Genomic DNA, 25,509 nt, shown 5'->3' on the forward strand with positions numbered 1-25,509 from the left:
ATATATTTATTTATTTATTTTGTTATTTTAAACTGTAAAAATAATAATACAAATGTCATTAACTTTGGAACACCAACTCTATTTTTAAATAAATGAATAATTTTATTCAAAAAGGAGGCATTAATTTGACAGGAAGACATTTGAATAATGTTACAAAAGATAGATAGATAGATAGATAGATAGATAGATAGATAGATAGATAGATAGATAGATAGATAGATAGATAGATAGATAGATAGATAGAAGGTAATTATTCTATATATATTTTAGCTGGCTATTGAATGATTAATTAACTACCTAATAAAACTGGTTTTAGAGCCCTTTAACAACAGCTTTTTTTAAACTTTCAAGACATGCCCAGTTAGAGAAGACATTGAAACTCTCCAGAAGTGTTATCCCCAAGAATAAAACAACACTTTTCCTGTTTAGATAAACACAGCAGGAGGCAAATTTGCTGAGGAACTTTTGTCCACTTCAACTGTTTCTTATTAATCATTTTGAAAAAAATTTAAAAACATCTAGCTCTTCGTTAAATTCTCTCACATTCTTTTCCTCTGAACTTTTTTATAAGAAATGTGCTGAATACCATCCAAAGCTACTGTTTCTCTGAGTAAACAAGTCTATTAAAAGGCAATCTGTTTTAATTCAAAAGCAACTTAACAAAATCACTATACTGAGCATTAGGATAACAAATCAGTGCTGACTCGTGAGGAGAGAAGCCTACATTCCCTTTCACTATTATAAACCTCAACCTCATGTTGCTCAATGGCCACAACCTTCTCTTCAGTTAAAGAGAAAGGCTGATCTAAAAGTGTTTATACAAACCTGTATGACTGGTTTTTTCTTCTTTTGATCACAAAAAGAGATGTTAGGGTTTGACAGCCTTCACACATGAAAATGCAAGGCGTTAAAATGCTTAACATCTTCAGGCAAAAAAAGAAAGTATAGAGGTTTAGAAAGACATAAGGTTTAGTAAACGATGGGCTAATTTTCCTTTTTATCAGATGGTAGTGATTCACGGACTGAAATTTAATCTGAAAATCCTCTGAAATATCTGATATCATGCTTGAGGAATGTGAATTTCCTCTTGATTGGAGTACAGACTGCAAAAATATTATTTCTAAACAGTATTTTAATATTCTTGTGCAAGAAAAAATAATTCAACATGTATTAATTGATTAATTTGACAAAACTTAGATTTTTTTAAAATGTTAAACATGATGAGAATGTATAATGTTTCCATCATAGGAAGTCAATAGTAATATAGTAACTGGATAAAAATAATCTCTGTATGTTCCTTTTAGAGGAAGCTAATTCCTGTCATTAATCACGTGCATGTCTTCAGCTGGTTTAACAATTCAAACAATAACTTAGAAACAGAAAGTATTCACCCATTTGATTCCATCAGACACAATGGCACACAACACAATGTTGTTGCTGCTGATCAGCTTGGCTCTCGCTCTGGGACCAGCCGTAGGTTTCTATGGGGGTTCCATGACATTCACACCTGGAAACAGATTTCCAGATGGATCATTGGAGGTAAATCCAGTTCTGAAATTTTTTAATTTAATGAATCTCATTTTAATTAGTTTATTTCTGTGTTACTTTCATGCAGAGCATGTAAAATGAAGGAAGCTTATATTGTGAATGCTTAATTTCCTGAAATTTCTCAGCTTGCTGTTGTGCAAAGCAATTAAATTTTATTATTATTATTGTTTATATATTATAGTATAATATTTACACTTTGCTTTTATTTTTATGTTTTAAATTTTTACATTTTAGATTTTTTATATTTATTTTGTTGTGTGCTTTTGATACATATATATTTCATTTATTTTCTGTAAGTTTAATACTTTAACATATTTATTTAAATTATGCCAAGTCCTTTTTTATCTTAGTTTTCATCCAGTAATTATATTTTATATCATCTTTACTTAAAATACAGAGTTAAAAATAGTTTTAGTTAATAATAACAACACTTGATATGTAATTCATGTGAAACATGTGAGAAGTACAGGTGCTGGTCTTATAATTAGAATATCATCAAAAGTTGATTTATTTCACTAATTCCATTCAAAAAGTGAAAATTGTATTTTATATTCATTCATTACACACAGACTAATATATTTTAAATGATTATTTCTTTAAATTTTGATGATTATAACTGACAACCAAGGAAAATCCCAAATTGGGTATCTCAGAAATTAGAATATAACATAAGACCAATACAAAGAAAGGATTTTTAGAAATCTTGGCCAACTGAAAAGTATGAACATGAAAAGTATGAGCATGTACAGCACTTAATACTTAGTTGGGACTCCATTTGCCCGAATTACTGCAGCAATGCGGCGTGGCAGAGAGTCGATCAGTCTGTGGAAGCTGGAAGCTGTGGCACTGTGTGCAGGTGCCAAGTCCTGTTGGAAAATGAAATCTGAATCTCCATAAAGTTGGTCAGCAGCAGAAAGCATGAAGTGCTCTAAAACTTCCTGGTATACAGCTGTGTTGACCTTGGACCTCAGAAAACACATTTAATTCTATTAATGTGCTTGGTCACAGAGCTCTGTGCACAGCCAGCCCTTTTTGCAATTACTTTTTGTGTCTTGTCCTCCTTGTGCAAGGTGTCAATGGTCGTCTTTTGGACAACTGTCAAGTCAGCAGTCTTCCCCATGATTGTGTAGCCTACAGAACCAGACTGAGAGACCATTTGAAATATATCAGTCTGTGTGTAATGGATGGATATAATATACAAGTTTTACTTTTTGAATGGAATTAGTGTAATAAATCAATGTTTTGATGATATTCTAATTATATGACCAGCACCTGTATATCCCCAGTGTCCTCTATGTGTTTTTGGCAGATGCACTTTTACTATAGAGAGTCCAGTATGGGTCCATGTGGTTCTCAGGCTGACTGGATCTGTGAGAGTGGATCGTGTGGCATCCTCACTAACACTGAACCTGTGGTGACCGACAGCACAGCTCAAAATCTGTGGTGCCAATCAGAGGTTCACATTGCCACCAATGTCACTAGTAATGGTCCATTCGTTCTTAGGTAATTCTGATGCTGTTTTTATAACAGAACTATTATGCTCTGACTTAAGTCATTGATAACAGTCTTACAGTAATACACATTATAGATAAAAAACAAATTAATAAAAAGGATTGTTAAAAGATTGTCATATCAAGTTCTGTAGTTAATGCATATTCATAAGCTAAAACCATAAATGGCATAAATGCTCATGCATTTTATGAAATATCTCTATTAGCTCCTCTGGTTGCTGCTGGAAGGATAATGTTCATGGTGTCGGTGGATGGACGCTTCGCACTCATGTTGACACTGGCCGTCGATCTGACACTCAGTCTCCAAACAGATCCCCAGTTTCAGCAGCAATTCCAAACATAAGGTGTGTGCTTTTTAAAATGACATCATGAAAATGTATTAATACATGTTTTTTGCATTTGTATTTTCATTGACAGACACATCCAGTTCCGTAAATAAATAATGCATCATGACGCATTGTCTTTTTGATAATCCTCAGGATTCCTCAGAACTGCTTCCAGAACATACATTTGCTGGCACATGATCCAGATAACGATGTTGTGAGATGCAGGTTTAATGACGCCAACTGCACAGTGTGCCATCAACATCAAAACATACATCTTTATCAGGTAACGTCTTCTAATTGCAAACTCTTCAACTTGAAGAAAAAAACTCAAATTGGAAGGGTAAATGCTTAGTTTTAAAAAACCTGATAAATTTCCCCCTGTAAAAATTATGTTCCTTGCCCCTTTGTATTTTGAATGGTTTATTGTGTTTTGTAGGAATCATGCACTTTGCACAGAGAAGATTCTCTGGAAGTGGGTGTGCATGTGTTTGAGCTCTTGCTGGAGGATTATCCCATTTCCAACATAACTCTGACTGATGAAAATGGGGTCTTCTCAGTCAGTAATGCATTCAATGTCAGCAGTAACACAGCCGCTCTCAGTCAAGTGCCTCTGCAGTTTGCAATTGAAAGTGAGTGAGAATCACATTATCTGTAATGGGTCAAACAAAGACTCTCCCTCATGCAATTAAATCATTTAGGATGCTATATAGATTTTTAGAAGAAATGTATAGAAATAACAAAAATGTGTTCAAATTAAGTAAAAAAGGAAGAAATATTAAGAGCAATATTTAATTTTTTATTTTTTAACAAATCGAAAGGAATACCATTAGGCAAAATTTGGTGTAAAAACAACTTTCATTCAGAAATTGCTAGTTTATTTTACAAACAATTACAAAGAAATGTTAAGTTATACATTGACTACGGAATAATATAATCAATATTCAAGACAATGATCACTTCCAGAAAACCAATAGACATTCATTTGATTTTAACTGACCTGAACAACAGGTTTCTGTCATTTAAAAGAATGCATGTCATTAGCAAGAGCCAAAACAATGCAAGATATGTCAAAAGAAAAGCAGTGGATAAACAGGTTAGGTTTTGCTTTTGTTAATTGTGTCAGAACACGCAACTGAAAGCAGAAGTGAACTTATGCTGCACGTACAATAAATGTTCGTCTGTTGTGAATTGTGTAGCGCTGATACTTTGTGCATTTCTATGTATTTAAACATATTCCACACAATCTTGCAGTTCTTCCACCATCTCAGGGTTGTGTACCAGGTGTGAACAAACCAAGTTTCTTGACACCTACTCCTCTACATGGAGATGTGCATCATGCCGCTGTGGGAGAGGAGCATGAGATCACCCTGCGAGCACAGATCTCCGACAACAGGTCAGAATAATGTTCTGTGGCAAAGTATTTCTCTTCTGTAAGTTTTTGTTATGCCAACGTTCCGTTATCTGCAACATCCAGATTTAATTGCATTTTGCTTATTGGTGCCAGTCATAACAGATTTTGAATCCATTATTTCTTTGCATTTCTAAGTGGCGTGATTAGATGAATTTAACTGAATTCCATTTTATATCACTAGATCAAGTCGGAAAGAATACCTTGACATGCTCAACTGACAATGTTTGCAGAATCAGGTTTTCCATTGAAGCCTCTTGAGTTAATGTTATCTGATCTTTCTGTTCCTTCTGTCTGTGTAGCATCTTTGACTTCCAGGTCAGTGGCCCCTCTAATATGTCTAAGACCTTGACAAGTGAGAACAATGGGGTTTTGGTTGCAACACTGACTTGGACTCCACAGAAGACGGATTTGTACCGTCGTGTACCTGTGTGTTTCGCAGCAGAGGCACTTCACAGGTAAAATGGGGTCTGTATTTATATTCACTGGTTATTTTTATTCTCTGGATAGTTTCTTAAGAGTTCTTGTCTGTCTTTATCAGTCAGTCAGAAATGAGGTGCATCATTGTGGCTGTGGCAAAAGCAAGGGTTCTTTCAGGTAAATACATTAGCAGAAACATCTTTAATGTAAGGTTTTGAATACAAATGCGAATGCTTAGAAAATTCCGGGGTTTGTTCGCAAACGAATCTGTTTTTCAAAGAATCTTTTAAGTGAATGAATCAGTGACACGTTTTATTCAATTAAGTTTAATACTTTTGAAGCACGTACCTGCCAAACTTTCTGTGATGTGGTAAAATATTAGATGACACAATACAATGACGAAATTATTTATTAATTTAAGCTAGAGAAAATAATGCTTTAACGTTAGTTCTAGAATTCTTTACTTTAATGTTTTTGCAGACAAGCAACCTACAGACATAACAATGTAACTTACGGAAATAGCCATTGAACGTTACAGTGAACGAATCTTTTTGGTGAGTGACTGCGGATAAATCAAACCATCACCATCAATACTAGCAAATGCAAAACTTGTACACTGTCTTGTTGTGACAGTAACAAACCTCAGTACTAAAGCAAGTTTCCTTTAAATGTACTAAACCAGGTGATTTATTATTCAGGTAGTAAGTAAAACAGTCAAATTAAATGCCTTATCCAATCGAATGCATCGAGTTTTGCATTGCTCTTGTGTTCGTTGTGCAATTCTTGCATGTCTCAATGCATTTGCATTCACACAATTGTATAAGTCATGTTTAATGCCTTGGTGTTTTTATGATTTTAAATGCAGGTGTCATAAAAATACTTAATGAATCAGTCATATTTTTCAAGGTGAAGCAAAGGTCATCTGTGACGATAACAGTATCAGCATTGTAGTCAGTAAAGCCTCCATGGATGGGATTGACCAGAACTGGCTCCAACTTCGAGACCCCACCTGCTCCCTTACCTCTAATGCAACCCACATCCTGGGCACGATGTCCCTAAACACCTGTGGCACTACAATGGATGTATGACAACTACACACATAGTTAAATATTTGAGTACTGCATTGAAGCCCCTTACATTATCTTACTTTATCTTTGGTTTCAACACCAATCAGGACTCTGGAGATTTCATCGTCTTCAAAAACGAGATCAACTCCTTCGAGAACCAGAATGCTGTTATCACCAGACGCAATCAAGTTAAATTCGGCTTCTCCTGCCAGTATCCCAAAATGGCCAGCGTCTCCAACCGCTATGTTAACCATAAATCTGACTACATCTTCACTGAATCTAGCTTTGGCACGTTTGGTTACTCGTTTGAAGTTTTCACCGACAACAGCTTCAGAAGTCAGGTGGATCCCAGCCTGTATCCGGTGCAGGTTCAGCTGATGGACCAGATCTACATGGGCATTGAAGCTCGTACTGCTCTACCAGAGGTCACTCTCTTCGTCGAGTCCTGCAGAGCCACTCCAGAAGACAATCCATTCAGTGCTGTCTTTTATGACATCATCAAAGATGGGTGAGACTTTACGATGAACCAGATTTGGATGTTTTTAGAATAGGATGTTGTCCATTTTATGGTCATCCAGCCATAAGTATGAGCAATAGAATTTACTACTGAAAGAGTAAGTAGGCCTGTAATTTAACACCAGAGGTTTGTTCATTATATTCCAAGCTTGTCGTTGGTTATACTAAAACACTGCAGGAACTTTGCAAAATTATAAGCTTGCTAAATTAAGCTTTTGGCCTACTGAGAAAAAGGTTTCAGGTTCAAGCCCTTGTAAAAAAGTGGGTGGTCTCCTTTAAATACACGGTCGACCTAAAAGGCTTTGTTAAACTTTACAGTGGCTTTCCTCAGAGCCGTTTATCACAGGTGTGGATTAGTAATGTGAAAAGCTAAAGATTGATGCTTGTATTTGTGCACCTAATCCTGTTTCAGTGCTAAACACACTTGCAGTTGGAATCAGCTTCCAGAAGAGATCAGATGCATTAACACATTAGCCACATTTAAATCTAGATTCAAAACTCATCTGTTTCGCTGTGCATTTATTGAAAGAGCTCTGTGCTACATACGAACTGATTGCACTGTATTGTATGTATAATAATTTACTATTTTTAATTTTAAATCAATTTTACCATTGTGTATGAAATGTGCTATATTAATAAACTTGTCTTGCATTGTTTACACGGTTGCACTTTATTTTACAGTAGGTGTACTTACATGTACTTATAGTGTACTTACAGTGTATTAGATAAGAAAGTTCTGGTAATACAAGGTAACTACATGGGGTAGGGTTAGGTTTCGGGTTAGGTTCAGGGTTAGTACTTAGTTATTAGTTAATGTAATTACTATAATAAGTACATGTATGTACATGAGGAACAGGACTGTAAAATAAAGTGCTACCGTTTACACTGTAAAAAGTGAAAGAAAACAATTGTCATTTAATTATAAGGTCAAGTTACTCACAGCTTAATCTGCAAAAACTTGATTTGCTGAGAGATCTTAAAATAGCTATTCTTAAGTTATTAAAACTTTTATTCAACAAGGATTGCAATAAATTGATCAAAAGTGACAGTCATTTATAATGTTACAAATGATTCCTATTTCTGTTAAATGCAGTTCTTATAAACTTTCTATTAATCAGAAAATCATTGTAATAATATTTCACAATATTACTGTTTATTTCAGTTTTTTTTTTTATCAAATGTATGCAGCCTTTGTGAGAATAGACTATTCAGTAGTGTACTGTACACAAACTTGTATTTTCATTTTGAAAAAATTAATGCACAATTCTAATTTTCTTACATAGGTAATAATAAAGAAACTGAAGAATGATAGACGTCAGAAGTCATTGATTTCTTTGATTGTGTTATTTCAGGTGTATTTTGGATGATACAGTTAAAGCTTACCCAAGCATCTCCACAAAGTATGACTTTGAGATCCAAGCTTTCAAGTTCACTGGAGGCTTTGATGAGGTACAACACATTTGCATAACAATGCCTGTGTAAATTGTGTTTAGCAGGAACATTACACTAAAATCCTCTGAAATCGTGGTGACAGGTGTACATTAGCTGCTCCGTGATCCTGTGTGCAAAAGACAGCTTAAACTCCAGATGTGCCCAAGGCTGCCTAAGTCAAGCAGCACGGAGACGTAGGCGAGATGTGAGCCAAGAAACTGCCAGGCACTACATCACCCAGGGTCCCTTGTGTGTGGCAAGACAGACTCATAATTCTGGTATATCAATATATTTTAATAGAATAGTTAACTGGAAGTTTTATTTCAGTAACGCTTTATAAGGTTCCATTATTTAAATAACTTAATGCATTAACTAACATTGAGTAATATATTACTTTTATTATTTATTCATGTTTGTTAAATGAATTTTTCTCCCAAAAATGTGTTGAAATTTAATCACACGTAGGCCATTCAAGATGTGAGTTTGTTTCTTCATCAGAACAGATTTGGATTAATGTAGCATTACTTGCTCACCACTGGATCCTCTGCATTGAATGGGTGCCGTCAGAATGAGAGTCCAAATCCACACCACTTCAGTCCATCAATGAATGTCTTGTGAAGCAAACAGTTTTATGTTTGTAAGAAACAAACTCATCTACATTTTGGACGGCCTGAGAATGAGTGTATTTTTGCACATTGTCATTTTTGGGTGAATTATTCCTTTAATTAATGTTAACAGTGTAAAGTGTTGCCGTGATTTCTATGCCATAATCTTTGATTTAACTCTTTGTCGCTCTTTTATTTTGTAGCATCAAAAGACAGTGGATTTCTACACATCAGCACAAGCACCGGGGTCTTTGCAGGACTCTTTGTTGTCTCCATTGCCGTCTTGGTGGGGATTTTGGTATATAATGTCAGAAGAACAAGATCTATTGACCGCATGCATCTACTGTCCACTTTCTGAGATCCTTTCGTGGCTAGTTTGAGTAGACGCACAAAGAACTAGATTCTTTCAGTTTCTAGTGTATCGCATACATAAGCAGTAAATGAACAGGGTTTTTTTTTTTTTTTGGAGTAAATGGTATAATCACACAACAATGATCTTTGGTGTGGCTGGTATTATACTAATTCTTAGATATCATCTTTTTTTTCCACTTATTTCCTTCTTTACTTTCACACAACATGCCTCACTGAACATAACACCGTTATTAGGATATATAATTACAATACCAAGAATTAGATGGCATTACAGTGCGTTTGGGAGAACATAACCTTTACAAATGAATGTTGGTTTTAAAATAAAATGCACATTTCAGGATTTATGATGTTGTGGTTATTTGCCAAAATACACTCTTTAGTCCATGTTGTGTGCAGAAAGTGTCGTTCACTTGTTATTGTATGTACTGCTTTACTTTTAGTCATAATAAGAAATGGATTTTGAAGAGTTCAGCTCACATATAAAAATGAAACAAAGTTAAACTACACTGTAGAAAATGCAACTGCACAATTTCCAGCTAACGAAACCTTTTGGGTCTCCAGTTTTTTTAAGTTTTCTCAACAGTTTATATTTAACAGTGTAGTTTTATAGTACTTTTCACACACATGCTTTTGTGAAAATAGAAACCACATACCACTCAAGAGAGAAAAAAAAAATATTTTTATGATATTAAACAAAAACTAGTAAACTAGTATCAAACCTGTTTAGTGATTGAATACTATAGTAATCTCAAAAACCATCTTGCATTCATGTCACCTAGATCAGGTGACTTATGAGAAAGCAAAACTTTCTGCTGAAAAAAAAATTATGTGAAAACAATGCAGAAGCTGCAGGACTGGAAGTGTGAATACTCTTTAAAGTTAATTACCTATCAATATCCTTAAATGAAAGAGTTTTAATCACTTTTATCTATAGACCCACTTTACTCATCATATTAGCAAAAGCAGGTTTATATGTTAAAGTCATATGCATTAAATTATTTACTGTTGATTTACAAAAAAAAAAAAAGGTATTTGCTAGTGAAGCAAAGGGAAACATGAGAGGATTAAATATTAAAATGAATTAAAAGACTACAAAAGTGTTGCTTGTATTTTTTTATTATAGATTAAGTTTACATTTTACTCAAACTCTTTTTAGGTGTGAGGAACATAATCAAATATATGTATTTGATAAAAACACTGATAAAAAATATTTTTTTGACATCAATGTAATTTTTTTAAAAGTAAATACAACAAAGATAAGATATACATATATATACTTTGTATGCGTATGTATATATAGCACGGCAAAATTTCCAAATATCCAAACAAATGAAATCTATGACAAAACTGGATATAACAGATTTGATGAGATTCTTTGACTAGAGAAGTGATTACAGTATTACAAATATATTACAGTGATTTAGTATAACTATTTTCAATCAGATATTGCTAGTAAATTTCACAAATAGTTACATTTAAGTAACATTTATTTAAACATAATTTTTTTTATTTAAGAAATGTTTCCTTGGCAAATAGCTAAAATAAAAGAAGTTCAAGTTTTTATTTAGTTTTATATATATATATATATGTGTGTGTGTGTGTGTGCGTGTGCGTTTTAATTCATTCAATGTTTATTGCAAGTACAATGGTTTTACTTTCAGTTTTAGTTAACTATAATAATCCTGATTTGAACTGCAGTCAGAATTAAGTATTTCACCCACATGTTAAACTGATGATTGACATAATGAAAGTGCTGCGGATCAATAAAGTTTCATCAGTTGTACGATAATTTACTTGCTCAACTAGCTCAACTGGTCCATTCTTTCAGGGTGTCATGTGTCCTCCTTAGCCTTTTTTTTTTTTTTTTTTTTTTTGACATGATCAACAGATCTTTCATATTCTGAACAAAGAAATAAAAAATTATAATTTAAATGGCAACTCCTCTTTAAAACAAAACCAAAGAGACAGATGCACGTTTGTGGTTGCATTCTTTTGCATATGCAATTTAAATGTTTGTGCAAATAATAAAAATAAAGTGCAAATAAAGTGCATATACTTGTATATGCTATATTAACATATTTCAAGATGTAGAAAGAAAATGTAATTTTTTAGCAATAATTAAACCAAGATGATTCAATGGTTTCCTTTTCTGGAATTCATGACAGATGAAATCATGACTGTCATTTCCTCCATCAGATACAATAAAGAAACCTGTTCCCAGATGCAGAAGACATCAGTTCTGATCAGGATGTCTCTCACCTCTCTGCTCTTGGCCGAGCTTCTGCTCTTCACCACAGTAACAGCCTCACACTTCTTTGGCGGCTCGATGACTTTCCACCCAAGAAGGAATCATGATGGATCATACAAGGTGAGAACTCCTGAATTTTAACTGTTTGAATTACATTTATAAATGTATGCATTTATGCATTTGGCATGTTTTTGTTTTTTACCGGTTGTTAGACTGGTTTCTACACTCACAGAAAAAGGTACAAAAGCTGTCAAACAGGCAGTACCTTTTCAAAAGGTATGAATATGTAACATAAAGGTACTAATATGTACCATTTAGGGGTAAATAAGGAAACAAACGTAAAACTTTTTAAAGGGTATCACCCCAGTGACAGTTTGTACCTTTGTGCATTCATTTAATTCAACATGCTTCATAAAGCATGCCTGAATAGTCTTATTAAAAGTTAATTAGAGTTGAATGAACTACCACTTCAAGAAATGTGATGCATGAAGCACATTTTTGTGCAACAAGTTCTTTATACTATGTCAGTGTGTCAATGTGTCAGTACTGTTTTGTTTGGGTTAAATGTGACAAAACTGAAGACACCTAAAAAAAAAGCTGAACACAAAACTTCTTTAAACAAACAAACAAAGAACTAAATAGAGCTGAAGAATGTATTAGTGTGTACTCATATGTACCCAATCACACACACACACACACACACACACACACACACACACATATATATATATATATATATATATATATATATATATATATATATATTATAATGGATTATGGGTATAGCAGAATTCAGCCAAAACAATGGTTAATTGGCAAGTTTTTGTCAGAAAATACAGTCAATTTACCAATTGTGTGTATAAAATCCTAAGTAAATATTAATGAATAAGATAATAAACCACACTCAACAATATCTTTACCACCAAACTTCTCATGTCAGCTCTCATGTAAGAAATATAAACTGTAAATCCATTTTGGCTGTATAATTCAAAAATATTTGTACTTCCTAATAGCAGATTTTGACAGCTAGAACTTTTTTTAGTCATAATCCACTGAATTCTTCAGGTGGAACTTCGCTTCAAGACGACCTACCATTCCTGTTATGAGTATGATTACTGGCCGTGTGGCTCTGGAGACTGTGGAAATGATGTCAGTACTGTGATTGGTCAAGTAGATTCGAGTCCGAATGGCAACAACTGGTGTCAGTCTGAGGGAGTGATAACAAAGATGCTTTCCACCAACAGCCCATTCCAGCTAATGTAAGTAAATATATTTAGAAGAACATTCACTAAAAATATAGATCTGAACAAAATGTAAATATAAAATGTCGACATGCATGTTTCAACAGCAAAAGCAGTTGCTGCTGGATCTTCAACACAGTCACAAATTCTGGAGGCTGGAGTCTTCTCACTTACATTGACCTTGGAGTGAGATCAGACACCTCAGAGCCCAACCGATCGCCAATAACCACCACCCTACCATTTGTTAGGTCAAACAGCTGTTTATAAGAATTAATGGAAGCTTCTATTCATCTTTTTGTTTAATCATGATGTACATTCAACATGATAAAGTCATAGGATTCTACGTTTACATTCATGTTGCCGTATTGTTTTTTGTTGCAGAGTTCCTCAAAACTGTCCAAGGAGGTACAATATTTTAGCCTTTGATCCTGATGGTGACCATGTCAGATGTAGATTTGGACTTGGACAAAACCAGGAATGTGAAATCTGCAACCAACCTGCTGGTTTTACGTTGGATCAGGTGAAGAAAATAATATGTCTGCATGACTGAAGCAGGGATATTAAATTTATTTCAGAAGTAGTAAGTAAGGTAGTATGTTCAGTGTATTTAATATATATAGACAAACATAAATGCAGTAATCTATCAAATCAATTGAAAAACATAATTTAGATGATTTAGACTTCCATTGCTTAAATTAATGACAAAATATTTTTTGATTGCTATAAACACCTTTGAGCAACCATTTCATCTCTTAATGTCTTGAGTTGTGCTTACTGTTTGTGTTTACACTTTTGCCCGATTTACTAAACAATTCTATGCCCATGACTGAAGTTTATATAAAAAAATAAATTCTGTAGTGTATGCTGAGAAAATAGTATGACATAGGTCATAAGTATTTCAGTTCAGTCATATCTTTGATTTTTTCATTCACACTTTTTAATTTTCTTCTAAATGTAGAATAACTGCTCTCTATCATATTCGCACACCTGGGTGCCTGGAGTTTATTCATTTGAGCTGGTGCTGGAGGATTTCCCCATTCAAAATATTACTCTGTCCTACACCAACCAACTTTCAAAGGAAATATATGCAATCAGTTTCATCAGAAGCAGACGTGCTGTTAATTATCATGCGACTGCAGCTATTCCACCTCAAGCATTCCCACTTACAACAACCTCTACAACACGTTCATCAACCACTGCAACACATTCAACAACACCTACAACAACTCGTACAACAACAACCACTACAACACGTTCAACAACAACCACTACAACACGTTCAACAACACCTACAACAACTAGTACAACAACACCTACAACAAACACTACAACACGTTCAACAACACCTACAACAACTAGTACAACAACACCTACAACAAACACTACAACACGTTCAACAACACCTACAACAACACCAACAACAAACACTACAACACGTTCAACAACACCTACAACAACTAGTACAACAACACCTACAACAAACACTACAACACGTTCAACAACACCTACAACAACTAGTACAACAACACCAACAACAAACACTACAACACGTTCAACAACACCTACAACAACTAGTACAACAACACCTACAACAAACACTACAACACGTTCAACAACACCTACAACAACTAGTACAACAACACCAACAACAAACACTACAACACGTTCAACAACACCTACAACAACACCTACAACAAACACTACAACACGTTCAACAACACGTTCAACAACACCTACAACAACTAGTACAACAACACCTACAACAAACACTACAACACGTTCAACAACACCTACAACAACTAGTACAACAACACCAACAACAAACACTACAACACGTTCAACAACACCTACAACAACTAGTACAACAACACCTACAACAAACACTACAACACGTTCAACAACACCTACAACAACTAGTACAACAACACCTACAACAACCACTACAACACGTTCAACAACGCCTACAACAACTAGTACATCAACAACTACAACACATTCAACAACGCCTACAACAACTAGTACAACAACACCTACAACACGTTCAACAACACCTACAACAACTAGTACAACAACACCTACAACCACTACATCACATTCAACAACACCTACAACAACTAGTACAAAAACACCTACAACAACCACTACAACACGTTCAACAACCACAACGACAACAACTATTACAACAACGCCTACAACAACCAGTTATTCTACATTACCAGCAACAACCACAACACTTACAACCACTATGTTACCAACAACAACAACTACAATAACCACTACCTCACCAACAACAACCACAACAACGCCTACAACAACCACTACATTACCAACAACAACCACAACACTTACAACCACTATGTTACCAACAACAACCACTACAATAACCACTACATCACCGACAACAACCATTACATCACTGACAACCACAATGTCCCCAACAAAAACCACAACAACACCTATAGCAACCATTACATCACCGATGACAAGCAATATGTCACCAAAACCAACCACAACAACACCTTTGACAACCACGGAGACAACTACAAATACTAAAACACCTAAAATAACTACACCTACAACAACCACACCTGAACCTACTAAGACCACATCTGAACTCACTACAACCACAATACCCACAGTTATACAAACAACAACCACTGCGGCAACAGAAACAGCTTTAACACTGAGCAAAATACCCCTTCAGTTTTCTCTTCAAGGTGTGTTTGGAACATTTGTAAAGTATGCTTTCAAATTATGCTATATGTTTGATTAAATATATACTATACATACTTTCAGTTGATGGTCCAGCACCATCTTGCACAGAGGGGGAATATCTACCCCGGTTCCTTCACCCAACACCACATCACGGAGAACACCTGCAGGCTCGTGTGAATGAAGAGCTTGAAATCAGAGTGAAAGCTTTTGCATCTTTTTCTAGGTATAAAAAAAAATCCGGACTGTCATTGTATAATTGCAAAGAAATTTTAGAAAGTTTCTCAATGTTTTTGCTTTATTTTTTGTGTGTTTTTTTCTTTCTTTGTCATTTAGAATCATTGATGTCATCATTAGTGGACCACTGAACAGCACAAAGTATAAAACCACCACTGGGGAATATGTGATCTACTGGACACCAACTGCAGAAAACTATGGACAACACTTTCCATTTTGTTTCATCGCAGAAGGACAATACGGGTATGTTTACTTAGTAAATGTAATTTTTTATTCTTTTTAGCCAGTTTAAAATCAAATTATGAGAAACACCTTTCTGTTTTAAGGTTTGATATTTACCAGTCTGAGATGAGATGCGTTGTTGCAAAGGTGAATGCTGAAGGTGTGTAAATCAGTTTATCAATTTAATTTATTAAATTAATTCCTTTTTTCCATAATGCATACCTCAATAATAATGGAATTCATGTGTGACATGAAGTAAATGAACTAATTAATTAAAAATAGGTAATTAAATGAATTATATGAAATCAAAATTGACATTGTGTGGCTTTTAGACCATGTCTGTTATCATCTGTATGATAGTGTGCACCTAAATGTTGATTAACCTTTGACTAATAAACACATTTAAAATGTACAATATCTACTAGAGAAACCTGACCACAAGAATTGTTGACTCATCTTGTACTACACATTTGTTTTTCCGCTCATTTGTTGCTGTTTTTTTTTTTCTTGCTTGAATGAAATTTGTACATTTGCATGTGATTAATATTATTTTCAGGACCGGTGGCACATGTAACCTGCACTCCAAACTCAATGTCAGTGACAATTGAGAGATCCTCCATCAAAAACCTCCATGGTGACCATTTGAGACTGATAAATCCGTCTTGTCAGGTTTACACCAACAGTACCTACGTGTTCACCAACACACTTCTAAATGAATGTGGTACTCAGATTGAAGTGAGCCGTTTTATAATCAACATTTACAATCAAAATCAGATCCTGTGAATTCCAGAGCTAAACTATTTCACAACTTCTGTTTCTTCGTAGGAGAACAATAATGAACTCATCTTCAAGAATAAAATCATTACATTCGATGATCCCAGGGACATTATAACCAGAAAGAATAAGCTAGAAATTGAAATTCTGTGCAAGTACCAGAAAAGAACCAACATTACACTGGAGTTTGATACTCACAGACCACCAATCATCATCTCAGAAAAAGGTTTTGGCACATTCAACTATCAGTTTGAGTTTTATGTTTCGGAAAATTTCCACACCAGCAGAGGCTCAGAATCTTACCCGCTTGAGTACGACGTGGGCGATAAGATCTACATGAAGATCGAGCCTGTCACTCCAGTCCTAAACACTGAGATCTTCCTTGAGTCCTGTGTGGCTACACCTTACGATAATCCCAATTACCCAATCTCCTATCCCATCGTAAAGAACGGGTGAGATTCTACAAACTTTATTGATCATTTACACTTTTTACTCATGCCAATATTACAGGTTACACTTGGCTTATCAGTTTGTCACAAATTAATCAAGTGATTTTCCGTATTTCAGATGCAACGTGGATGAAACTGTTCAGTTTTTCTCAAGCCACCAACAATATGTCCAGTTTGAAATGGAGGCCTTCAAATTCATTGAGTTCCATGACCAGGTAAGGTTAGATTCGCATTTAGTCCAGACACACACATACACACACAAACATACACACACACAGAGAGAGAGAGACACAGATACACACTACAATTTGGGATCAGTAAGGTTTAAGTCTCTTAATAATGGTGATGGAATAATGCTAAAGGAAGGCTGAATTTACTATTTATTGCAAAATATTATTAATTTAAAATATCTGTATTCTTTTAGAATATACTTTAAAATAAAGTTTATTCCTGTGATGCAAAGCTGTATTTTCAGCATCATTACTCCAGTCTTCAGTGTCACATGATCTTCAGAAATCATTCTAATATGCTGATTTGCAGCTCAAAGAACATTGCTTATTATCAGTGTTGAAAACTGTATGTGGAAATAAAAATTAAAAAATGTAAAACATTCTTGCTGTATGTCAAAAGAACAGCATCTATTTAAAATAGAAATCTTTACTGTCACATTAAACAATATAAAGTGTCTTTGCCCAATAAAAATATTAATTTCTTAAAAAGAAATTGCAAACCCCACATTTTTGATGTTGATTGATTAATTAGTTAATTATCTGGGCACAATGTTTCATATAAGTGCGAGGGCGATGCATTAGTAAGAACTGAAATTTTGAAAAGACAACACATTTTATTTTTATTGAGAATGGAACATTTTACAACAAATCTTTGGTTGCCCCATAGCCCCCATAACATGTTTTAAACATTTTTCTGAAAGCGAGGTTTCACATATACTCTGATATAAACTCCATTAGAGAATACAGCACATATCTACAAGTAAAATAAAATAGAAATATTTCTGTTTAACCCTGCCTTCTGCCTTTTTGTCTTCCTCTCTTTCCTCTCTAGGTGTTCATCAGCTGCTCAATCATCATATGCCAGGCCAACAATCCCAACACCCGCTGCTCTCAGGGCTGTGTCAACAGCACAGTGGCTCCACCGTCCCACCACCAACACAAAAGAGAGGCTCCCATCCAGACCAGCAGTCACTTCATCTCCCAGGGGCCCCTGCGGCTAAAGAGGAGGGCATCACGTAAGACATCTCATTCATTCAGCTTACGGAGCAGATAACCGTACTGAACAAATGGTGCTAACCGTTTCAAATTTGACTCACATTTCAGAGGCCCCCGTAAGCCCGGGACTGAATCTAAACCTCGTCGTCATCGCTCTTTGTCTCTTGGCAACAGTTACCATGGTGTGTGGAGTGATCGTCTACAGAGTCAGAGGGCAAAGGATGGGATACAAACCTGTGCCATCACATGAGTTTTAGTCATGTCAGCTGATTTTTTTTCAAAGCATAATGCTTCATTTTTCCTGTGAAAACAGACAATTAACAAAACTACCAGTGTGCTTTCAAAAGTTGTGATGGAATGCCTGGTCAATATGTGTATTGTCCTTCTTTTATAATTATTTTCAGTAAAGTAATATGAGTTAAAAAAAAGATTGGGAATATATCAGCCATCACACTTTAGATTTGGGAACAGTTTGCCCAATCAACTAACAATTAACTAAAACTTTTTTTAATATATATATATATATATATATATATATATATATATATATATATATATATATATATATATATATATATATATATATATATAATATATATATACAGCACAGACCAAAAGTTTGGACACACCTTCTCATTCAAAGAGTTTTCTTTATTTTCATGTCTATGAAAATTGTAGAGTCACACTGAAGGCATCAAGGGCTATTTGAGCAAGAAGGAGAGTGATGGGGTGCTGCTCCAGATGTCCTGGCCTCCACAGTCACCGGACCTGAACCCAATCCAGATGGTTTAGGGGTGAGCTGGACCGCACACAGAAGGCAAAAGGGCCAACAAGTGCTAAGCATCTCTCGGGGAACTCCTTCAAGACTGTTGGAAGACCATTTCAGGTGACTACCTCTTGAAGCTCATCAAGAGAATGCCAAGAGTGTGCAAAGCAGTAATCAAAGAAGAACCTAGAATATGACATATTTTCAGTTGTTTCACACTTTTTTGTTATGTATATAATTCCATATATAATTCCACATGTGTTACTTCATAGTTTTGATGCCTTCAGTGTGAATCTACAATTTTCATAGTCATGAAAATAAAGAAAACTCCTTGAATGAGAAGGTGTGTCCAAACTTTTGGTGTGTACTGTATATATATTACAGTTTATATATTACAGTAGCAAAAAATGTAACCAGAGTTTATTCATTTCTGTGAATCAGTTTAAACTGTTTCAGTGAATCAGAAGACAACAAATTCAATTCAGTTCATTTGTGTCATTCACTACTTCACAAAACTGCACAGAAGTCTCTTGTCTTCTCTTGTTGTTGTTTTTGCAGTTTTATATGTTGGTCAATATGTGTTTATATTATGCTGGTATGTTGTTCATTTACAGTGAAATCTGATGCCTAATTCTTTTAAACTAGTGTTACTGTATTTTACTTTGTTCATTATTATTATTTTTTTTAATTCATGATGGGTACAGTTAGTTTTATTCAAATTATGTTATTCTGATTCACATTTTAAAGCCATTTCAGAGTATACACACTGTACATTGTGAAATATTATTATTATTTGGCTGCATATATTACCTAGCTGCTGTATAATAATATAGGCAAGCACCAAAATGAGATCTCACAGAACCAGACATGCAAAACAATCAATTCATTCAAATAGTAGTGAAAACGTCTCCATGAAAGGTTATAGAGACAATGCAAAACATAAGAACCATCATAACATTCAAAAATAACCACATTTGTTTGACTATTGAAAGACGTTTTGGTTGTTCAGCATCATGAGCATGAGTTTTGTCCACCATACATAAAGGATTGAACAATGCTTATATTTTGAGCTACCTTTTAAATAAAGACTCACAATAGCTTGTTAAAGAAAAAAGGCTGTGTCATATGAAATGTGTCATATACCACCCAGCCAAGGAAAATGATTTATAAATAACTGCTCCAGGTGGCTACCTAAAGATACTTTTGTTATTTGATCAGTCCTAATGGGACAGTACAGGTCAATACGAGAAAGAGAAAGCCAGTTTGCAATAAAGGCCTTCAGATCCTTAAATACACAATAAGAAAACATTCGATTCAATCTGTGTCCTGGGAAAAGGTACAAAGTATAAATAGTGCTCAGATTAATTATTGCAAAAAGTTTTTTTTTCTCCCCAGGTTGAGACTAAGCAGGCATTAGCCTTTTTAAAATGCCACGCAAAAGCTTTTGTTTTAACTATCAGAGAAATATAATGCCTCGGTTTCATCCAGCATGTTCATGTGTTTATTGCAAGATAACTATTATTTTTTATTTTTTTTATTTTTTTCTGATGACTGTTTTTTTGCTATGCTGTGTTGTCACTTACATCCAGATTCAATCCAATACTTGTTGAATATAACATTTCTACATGCACAATAAATAACTTGTTTTTGGAGTTTTTACCCCCAAGAATCCCTGAATTTGAAAAATCTCCCTTAATGTTTCATCAAGTCACTGTTTCACATTGAAACTTGTTTCCAAAATGAAACACATGATCAATGTCATCCATCAAGATGCACACCCTTAATTATCCAAAACATCAACAGCATTCAATAGAGCCGCAGAAATGTAGCAGGTATCAAACAACATACTTGTGGTTTTCTCTAGCCTAGAAGAGAAACAAAATGGCTTTGTTTTCATTTTGAGTCCTACTACAGACGAATCAATCAAACAGCCAAACCCAGCTTTTATGCATCGGTATTTGAGTAACACATTTGTCACGTTCTGCTCTGTTCTGTTCTTGTTTCTTTTAACTGTTGACCTAGTGTTTGCCTGTTATTCATGTAGTTTCCTTGTTTAACCAGACATTTAAACCCCGATTTTTGTGTTCATTGTTCTCTGTCATTGGTATTTTTTGTGATTTGTGTGCTTTACACTGTAAAAATGTACTGTAGAATTTACAGGATTTTACTGGCAAAAAAAGCTGTAAAAGCTATTCTCATTGAAACAACAGTCAATATTGTGTCTAAAAAGTAAGTTACTTGTTAACTAATTGTATATTGAACAATGGATTTGCAATCGTGATACTCTGCAAAACAGCTCACTTGTTATGCTACTTATATCATATAATATGTTATAAATAAACTCAACAGTTGAACATTTACCTCATGTTTTTTTTTTTTTTTTCTCATGAGTTTATGTGTGCCGTTAAGCTTGTTTTGATATTAAATGTAACTTAATGTTAATATAATGAGAATCAGTCTCGCGTTTCGATGCTTGCTTTGTTTTTTTTTGTTTGTGTGTTTATTATTCACTCAAATTTGAATCAGACTAACTTGTCCAGTTGGGTATTTAAATATGTCTTTCACTTAAAAAATGGCTCAGACAAGCTTTAATGTCGACTACAACTACAGTAGTATACAAACTTAGTCATTTACATGTAGTTACTAATTATAGTAAGGCACCACCAATATGGGACAGTTGAGCACATACTGTATAAACAAATGAAATTTCACATAATTTGCTGTTCGTCAGTTATTTCGATAGTTACTATGACAATCGTTCGCATTGGGCTTTACATTAAAAGTTAGGTAAACACTACTTTAAATGCTCTTAATAAGAAAATTTAACTGCCAAAATGAGAAAAACTAACTATGCTATGATAGCAATTTCCAGTTTACTGCACAGAAGTTACCATGGTCTAAATCAAATGTCATGATAGGAGGCTATTGTGACATGACATTGCTTATATCTTAACTTAAATAAATATAAAAGGATATATTTCTTAAGGAAAATTAAGTTAATTTACCAGGAATTATGAATAAAGCCTCTAATCTTCAATCATTCTTGCCTTGCTTCAGTCAGCTGGATTTCAGATTTGAATGATGCGCGCAATCCCATAATGCCACACTACAGTAAGTTACTATAAAAAGCAGGAGCTACAGTGACAACACCTGCTTCTTTTAAATGAATTGCAGTTGACATGGAAATATACTTTTAACAACTGAAAAAGCTTATTTGACCAATAATGCATTGCGAATTACAGCTACATCTTGTAAAACAGTAATATTCTGTAAAAATTTTGCCGTAGAAACTTTTTTTACAGTGTACTATTGTTCTTGTTATCCTCCTGTACCAGTTGGATTTATTAAAGACCATTTCTGTTGTATTCTCTACATTATGCACTTACTACAGCAAACTTTGCTGACAAACTTTACAATAAGGTTTGATTTATTAACATTAGTTAATGTATTTAGGTATCATAAACTTTGAGTTTGACCTTTAACCTCCCCATCTTGACCAAAAAGCTTCCCAAAAGTTAATTCTATTACATAAAAAAAATGACTTCAAGATAATGTAGGAGCAGAGAAAAATGTCCATAGATAATACACAAAAAGTATGGATAATATATTTAACAAATATCATAGAAAAAATTCAAGATAGTGAAATATTTGAGAAATATATAAAAAAAATATACTGAATGTGCGAAAAAAAAATTGTTGGACTTTTATCCAGTATTTCTTTAAACAGATGCAATTAATTTATTTAGAAGGTCATTGAAGTATTTAAGATAGTGGATGAATTAAGAAAAATATTAAAAAGCATACAGACAAATATGGATTGAATAGTTTTATTATTATTATTTATTACTATTTGACTATTTTATGAGTGGTCATGTATATGCCGTGACTCTCTATGATAGCACTGTGCCTGAGCAAGTAATTAACTGAAAGTGAAACTAAAGTAAAAATAACCAAACACAATACATTTGTTGTTACATTAAGGTTGGGTATAGGACAAAGCACAAGCATTCTTATCATGATATTTAAGGTTTTACAAGTCATTTGGTATTAGTCTGTCATCATATGGCATTCATCAGATCCCATTAATTTACTGTTTAGATAATAATCTAAACTACAGCTCTGCATTCTGCCATAAACACAGAAATTCTCAAATAATGATTTTCCTGCAAAGATCCATGTAATTAAATTTAGATTAGAAGGATTTGGGATGTCCCATGTAGCCAGATTTTTGACTGTCTGCATTAATCTGGCCTAATTCGCTACCTATTTTGGCCCACATAAAACAGAACATAGAAAAGTACATTTGAAAAGTTAAAAAAAGTTTAACACTTCATGAAATGTGTGCACATAAAAAAAAGTATTAAATACTGATTATTTTGCCACAATTAAAACATAAAACACTAAAAATAAAGCTGAATAATATTGTGCACTTAACAATCCAATCCAGATCTTAAAGTTTCATTTCTAAATAATTACAGAAACCGGTTACAGAAAGACTCTTTGACCCCTCCAGTCTGGAATTCTCAGAATACAGGTTTTACCTGATTGCATTCACATTGTTTTCTGTAATAAACCTTTCCATCACTGACACATCCATCACTCAAAACAAACCACATTATTTTCCCCTCAAGCTGTATCTTTAATATATGATTTTGAGTTGAACAGTCATATCCTTCCAATTTTTTAATGAATGTATCAGAAAGCACTCTTCAATGTCTGGAGTCCTGAGAAATCCATTTCAGATCTTTGTTTGTTTGCGATTCACTGCACCGTGGTAAGGCAGGTGGCATTAGAGAAAGCAAACAGCTATTGTTTAAATAGATTAGGTCAGGTCATTGTTATGTAGGAGTGCTGGCATCCAGGGTGAAAATGATAATAGAGCTAAAAATATTTAATATTCAACTCAAATGTTACTCTGTAATTTTGTGCAATGAGATTTTATTTTTATTTTTTTATTCAAAAAAATATTAGCATTTGGCATCAAAGTTGTGCAATAAAACATAAAAGCAATAATTTTTCAGAGCATGTTGCCTCTAGTGGACTCTCAAGACAATGTCATACTTTGCGTGTTCATGAAGAGGTGCGTGCTTTGTTAAGTGAGTTTTGATCAATAGCTGGTTTCAGATTTGAATCATGTGACTTCTCAGAAGAAATTCAAGTAACTACGCTATACAAGTTTGAGTGTGATTCAATGCATCACACGAGAACACTTTTGAACCCATCCCTGAATTCCTGCTCACCTGAGATGTATAAAAGCAGTTGCTCAGATGCGATTCACAGGTGAAGTGAGCTCAGGGGCTCAGGTACCATGATGTCCTCAGCTGTGGTGTTGAATCTTCTGCTTCTGGTGTCCATTGCTTCCGCAGGACACCATTATGGAGGCTCAGTGACCTTCAGCCCTAAAGGAGCCAACACAGATGGGAGCATGAGGGTGAGAATTTATTTCGTACTTGCATTTCAAAAATGCAGAATTATACATACATTTTTATGCAACACTTCTCTTTGTTTATCCAATTAATAATAATTCAAGAAAATTTAAGAATCTTTTAAAAAATCTTTTAGAACTGCCTTTATGTATTCTTTTTAAACTAGATTATAGCTATACTTATTCTAAAGCTGCATTATTAAAATGCATCACTGTCAAAGACAGGGAGATGTAATCATGGAAATAATTCAGATGAAAAAAGTATTAACATTGGTAATTGGTTAAAATAACCTAATAATATTTACTGATGAAGAGTATGTTTCACTGAACTTTGACATTAATTGGCTAAACAGAGATATCTGCAATGGCTTATATTATTAAAGATATACAGTATATAATATTTTTTAGTTATTTCTAGTGGGTGCAGGAAACTATAGTTTATTAAGTGAGGATAGTAAAAAATGTGACATATTATACCCAAAGATTCTTCATAAAGAGGACTACCAGTAAAACTGACACAAAAAATTGGGACCAAATATTATCCAGACACTTTGTTTTTCATCTGACATCATCAACATATATTATCAAGAATATAACACAGTTTAACTTTGAGTTTGTGTCATATTGTATTACCATTTTCTAAACTATAGTGAATAAACTGTGTGTCTGAATAATTTTTGGTTTGACTGTATATAATTTGATCAGTTTAATTTGTAAATATTATATTATGAATTACATATTATGATTTTTATCAAAGATTTAATGCTGTCATATAGTGAATTGTATTAATGACTGATCTATAGAACACTTAAATATATAAATAGATATCAAAATAAACTACCAACAAGTGTTCTACCAACAGGTTGAGTTTCGAATCAAGCGAACCTATGACTGGTGTGATGTTAGTTGGTGGTCCTGCTCCTCTGGAGACTGTGGCTATGAATCCAGCAGTCAATATGGTCAAATCGATAGCAGCTCTAACGGCAGAAGTGGTTACACCAACAG

At 34.1% G+C, this 25,509-nt stretch overlaps 3 protein-coding genes across 3 annotated transcripts; all 3 read left to right on the plus strand.

The window, feature by feature from the left end:
- The first annotated feature begins 94 nt into the window (after positions 1-94).
- Positions 95-9,520, plus strand: LOC113079583 (CUB and zona pellucida-like domain-containing protein 1). The gene is made up of 13 exons (XM_026251825.1): positions 95-1,539; positions 2,858-3,051; positions 3,266-3,403; positions 3,539-3,668; positions 3,822-4,014; positions 4,637-4,778; positions 5,096-5,251; positions 5,335-5,390; positions 6,120-6,295; positions 6,388-6,788; positions 8,149-8,245; positions 8,331-8,505; positions 9,036-9,520. The coding sequence occupies exons 1-13, from the start codon at positions 1,414-1,416 to the stop codon at positions 9,188-9,190; spliced, it is 2,139 nt and encodes a 712-aa protein (XP_026107610.1). The 5' UTR covers positions 95-1,413; the 3' UTR covers positions 9,191-9,520.
- Positions 9,521-11,377: 1,857 nt separating this feature from the next.
- On the plus strand, positions 11,378-14,966 carry LOC113079571 (integrin beta-like protein A). The gene is made up of 6 exons (XM_026251809.1): positions 11,378-11,572; positions 12,518-12,711; positions 12,801-12,941; positions 13,075-13,213; positions 13,652-13,946; positions 14,896-14,966. Exons 1-6 carry the CDS (start codon positions 11,378-11,380, stop codon positions 14,964-14,966), a joined length of 1,035 nt encoding a protein of 344 aa, XP_026107594.1.
- A 43-nt stretch (positions 14,967-15,009) lies between these two features.
- LOC113079582 (CUB and zona pellucida-like domain-containing protein 1) lies at positions 15,010-18,675 on the plus strand. Its single transcript, XM_026251824.1, has 9 exons — positions 15,010-15,410; positions 15,490-15,631; positions 15,742-15,885; positions 15,969-16,024; positions 16,421-16,599; positions 16,690-17,090; positions 17,206-17,302; positions 18,150-18,333; positions 18,422-18,675. The coding sequence occupies exons 1-9, from the start codon at positions 15,050-15,052 to the stop codon at positions 18,568-18,570; spliced, it is 1,713 nt and encodes a 570-aa protein (XP_026107609.1). The 5' UTR covers positions 15,010-15,049; the 3' UTR covers positions 18,571-18,675.
- Positions 18,676-25,509: the final 6,834 nt, after the last annotated feature.

Source organism: Carassius auratus, unplaced genomic scaffold (genome assembly GCF_003368295.1).
Source record: "Carassius auratus strain Wakin unplaced genomic scaffold, ASM336829v1 scaf_tig00028583, whole genome shotgun sequence".
Taxonomy (NCBI): domain Eukaryota; kingdom Metazoa; phylum Chordata; class Actinopteri; order Cypriniformes; family Cyprinidae; genus Carassius; species Carassius auratus.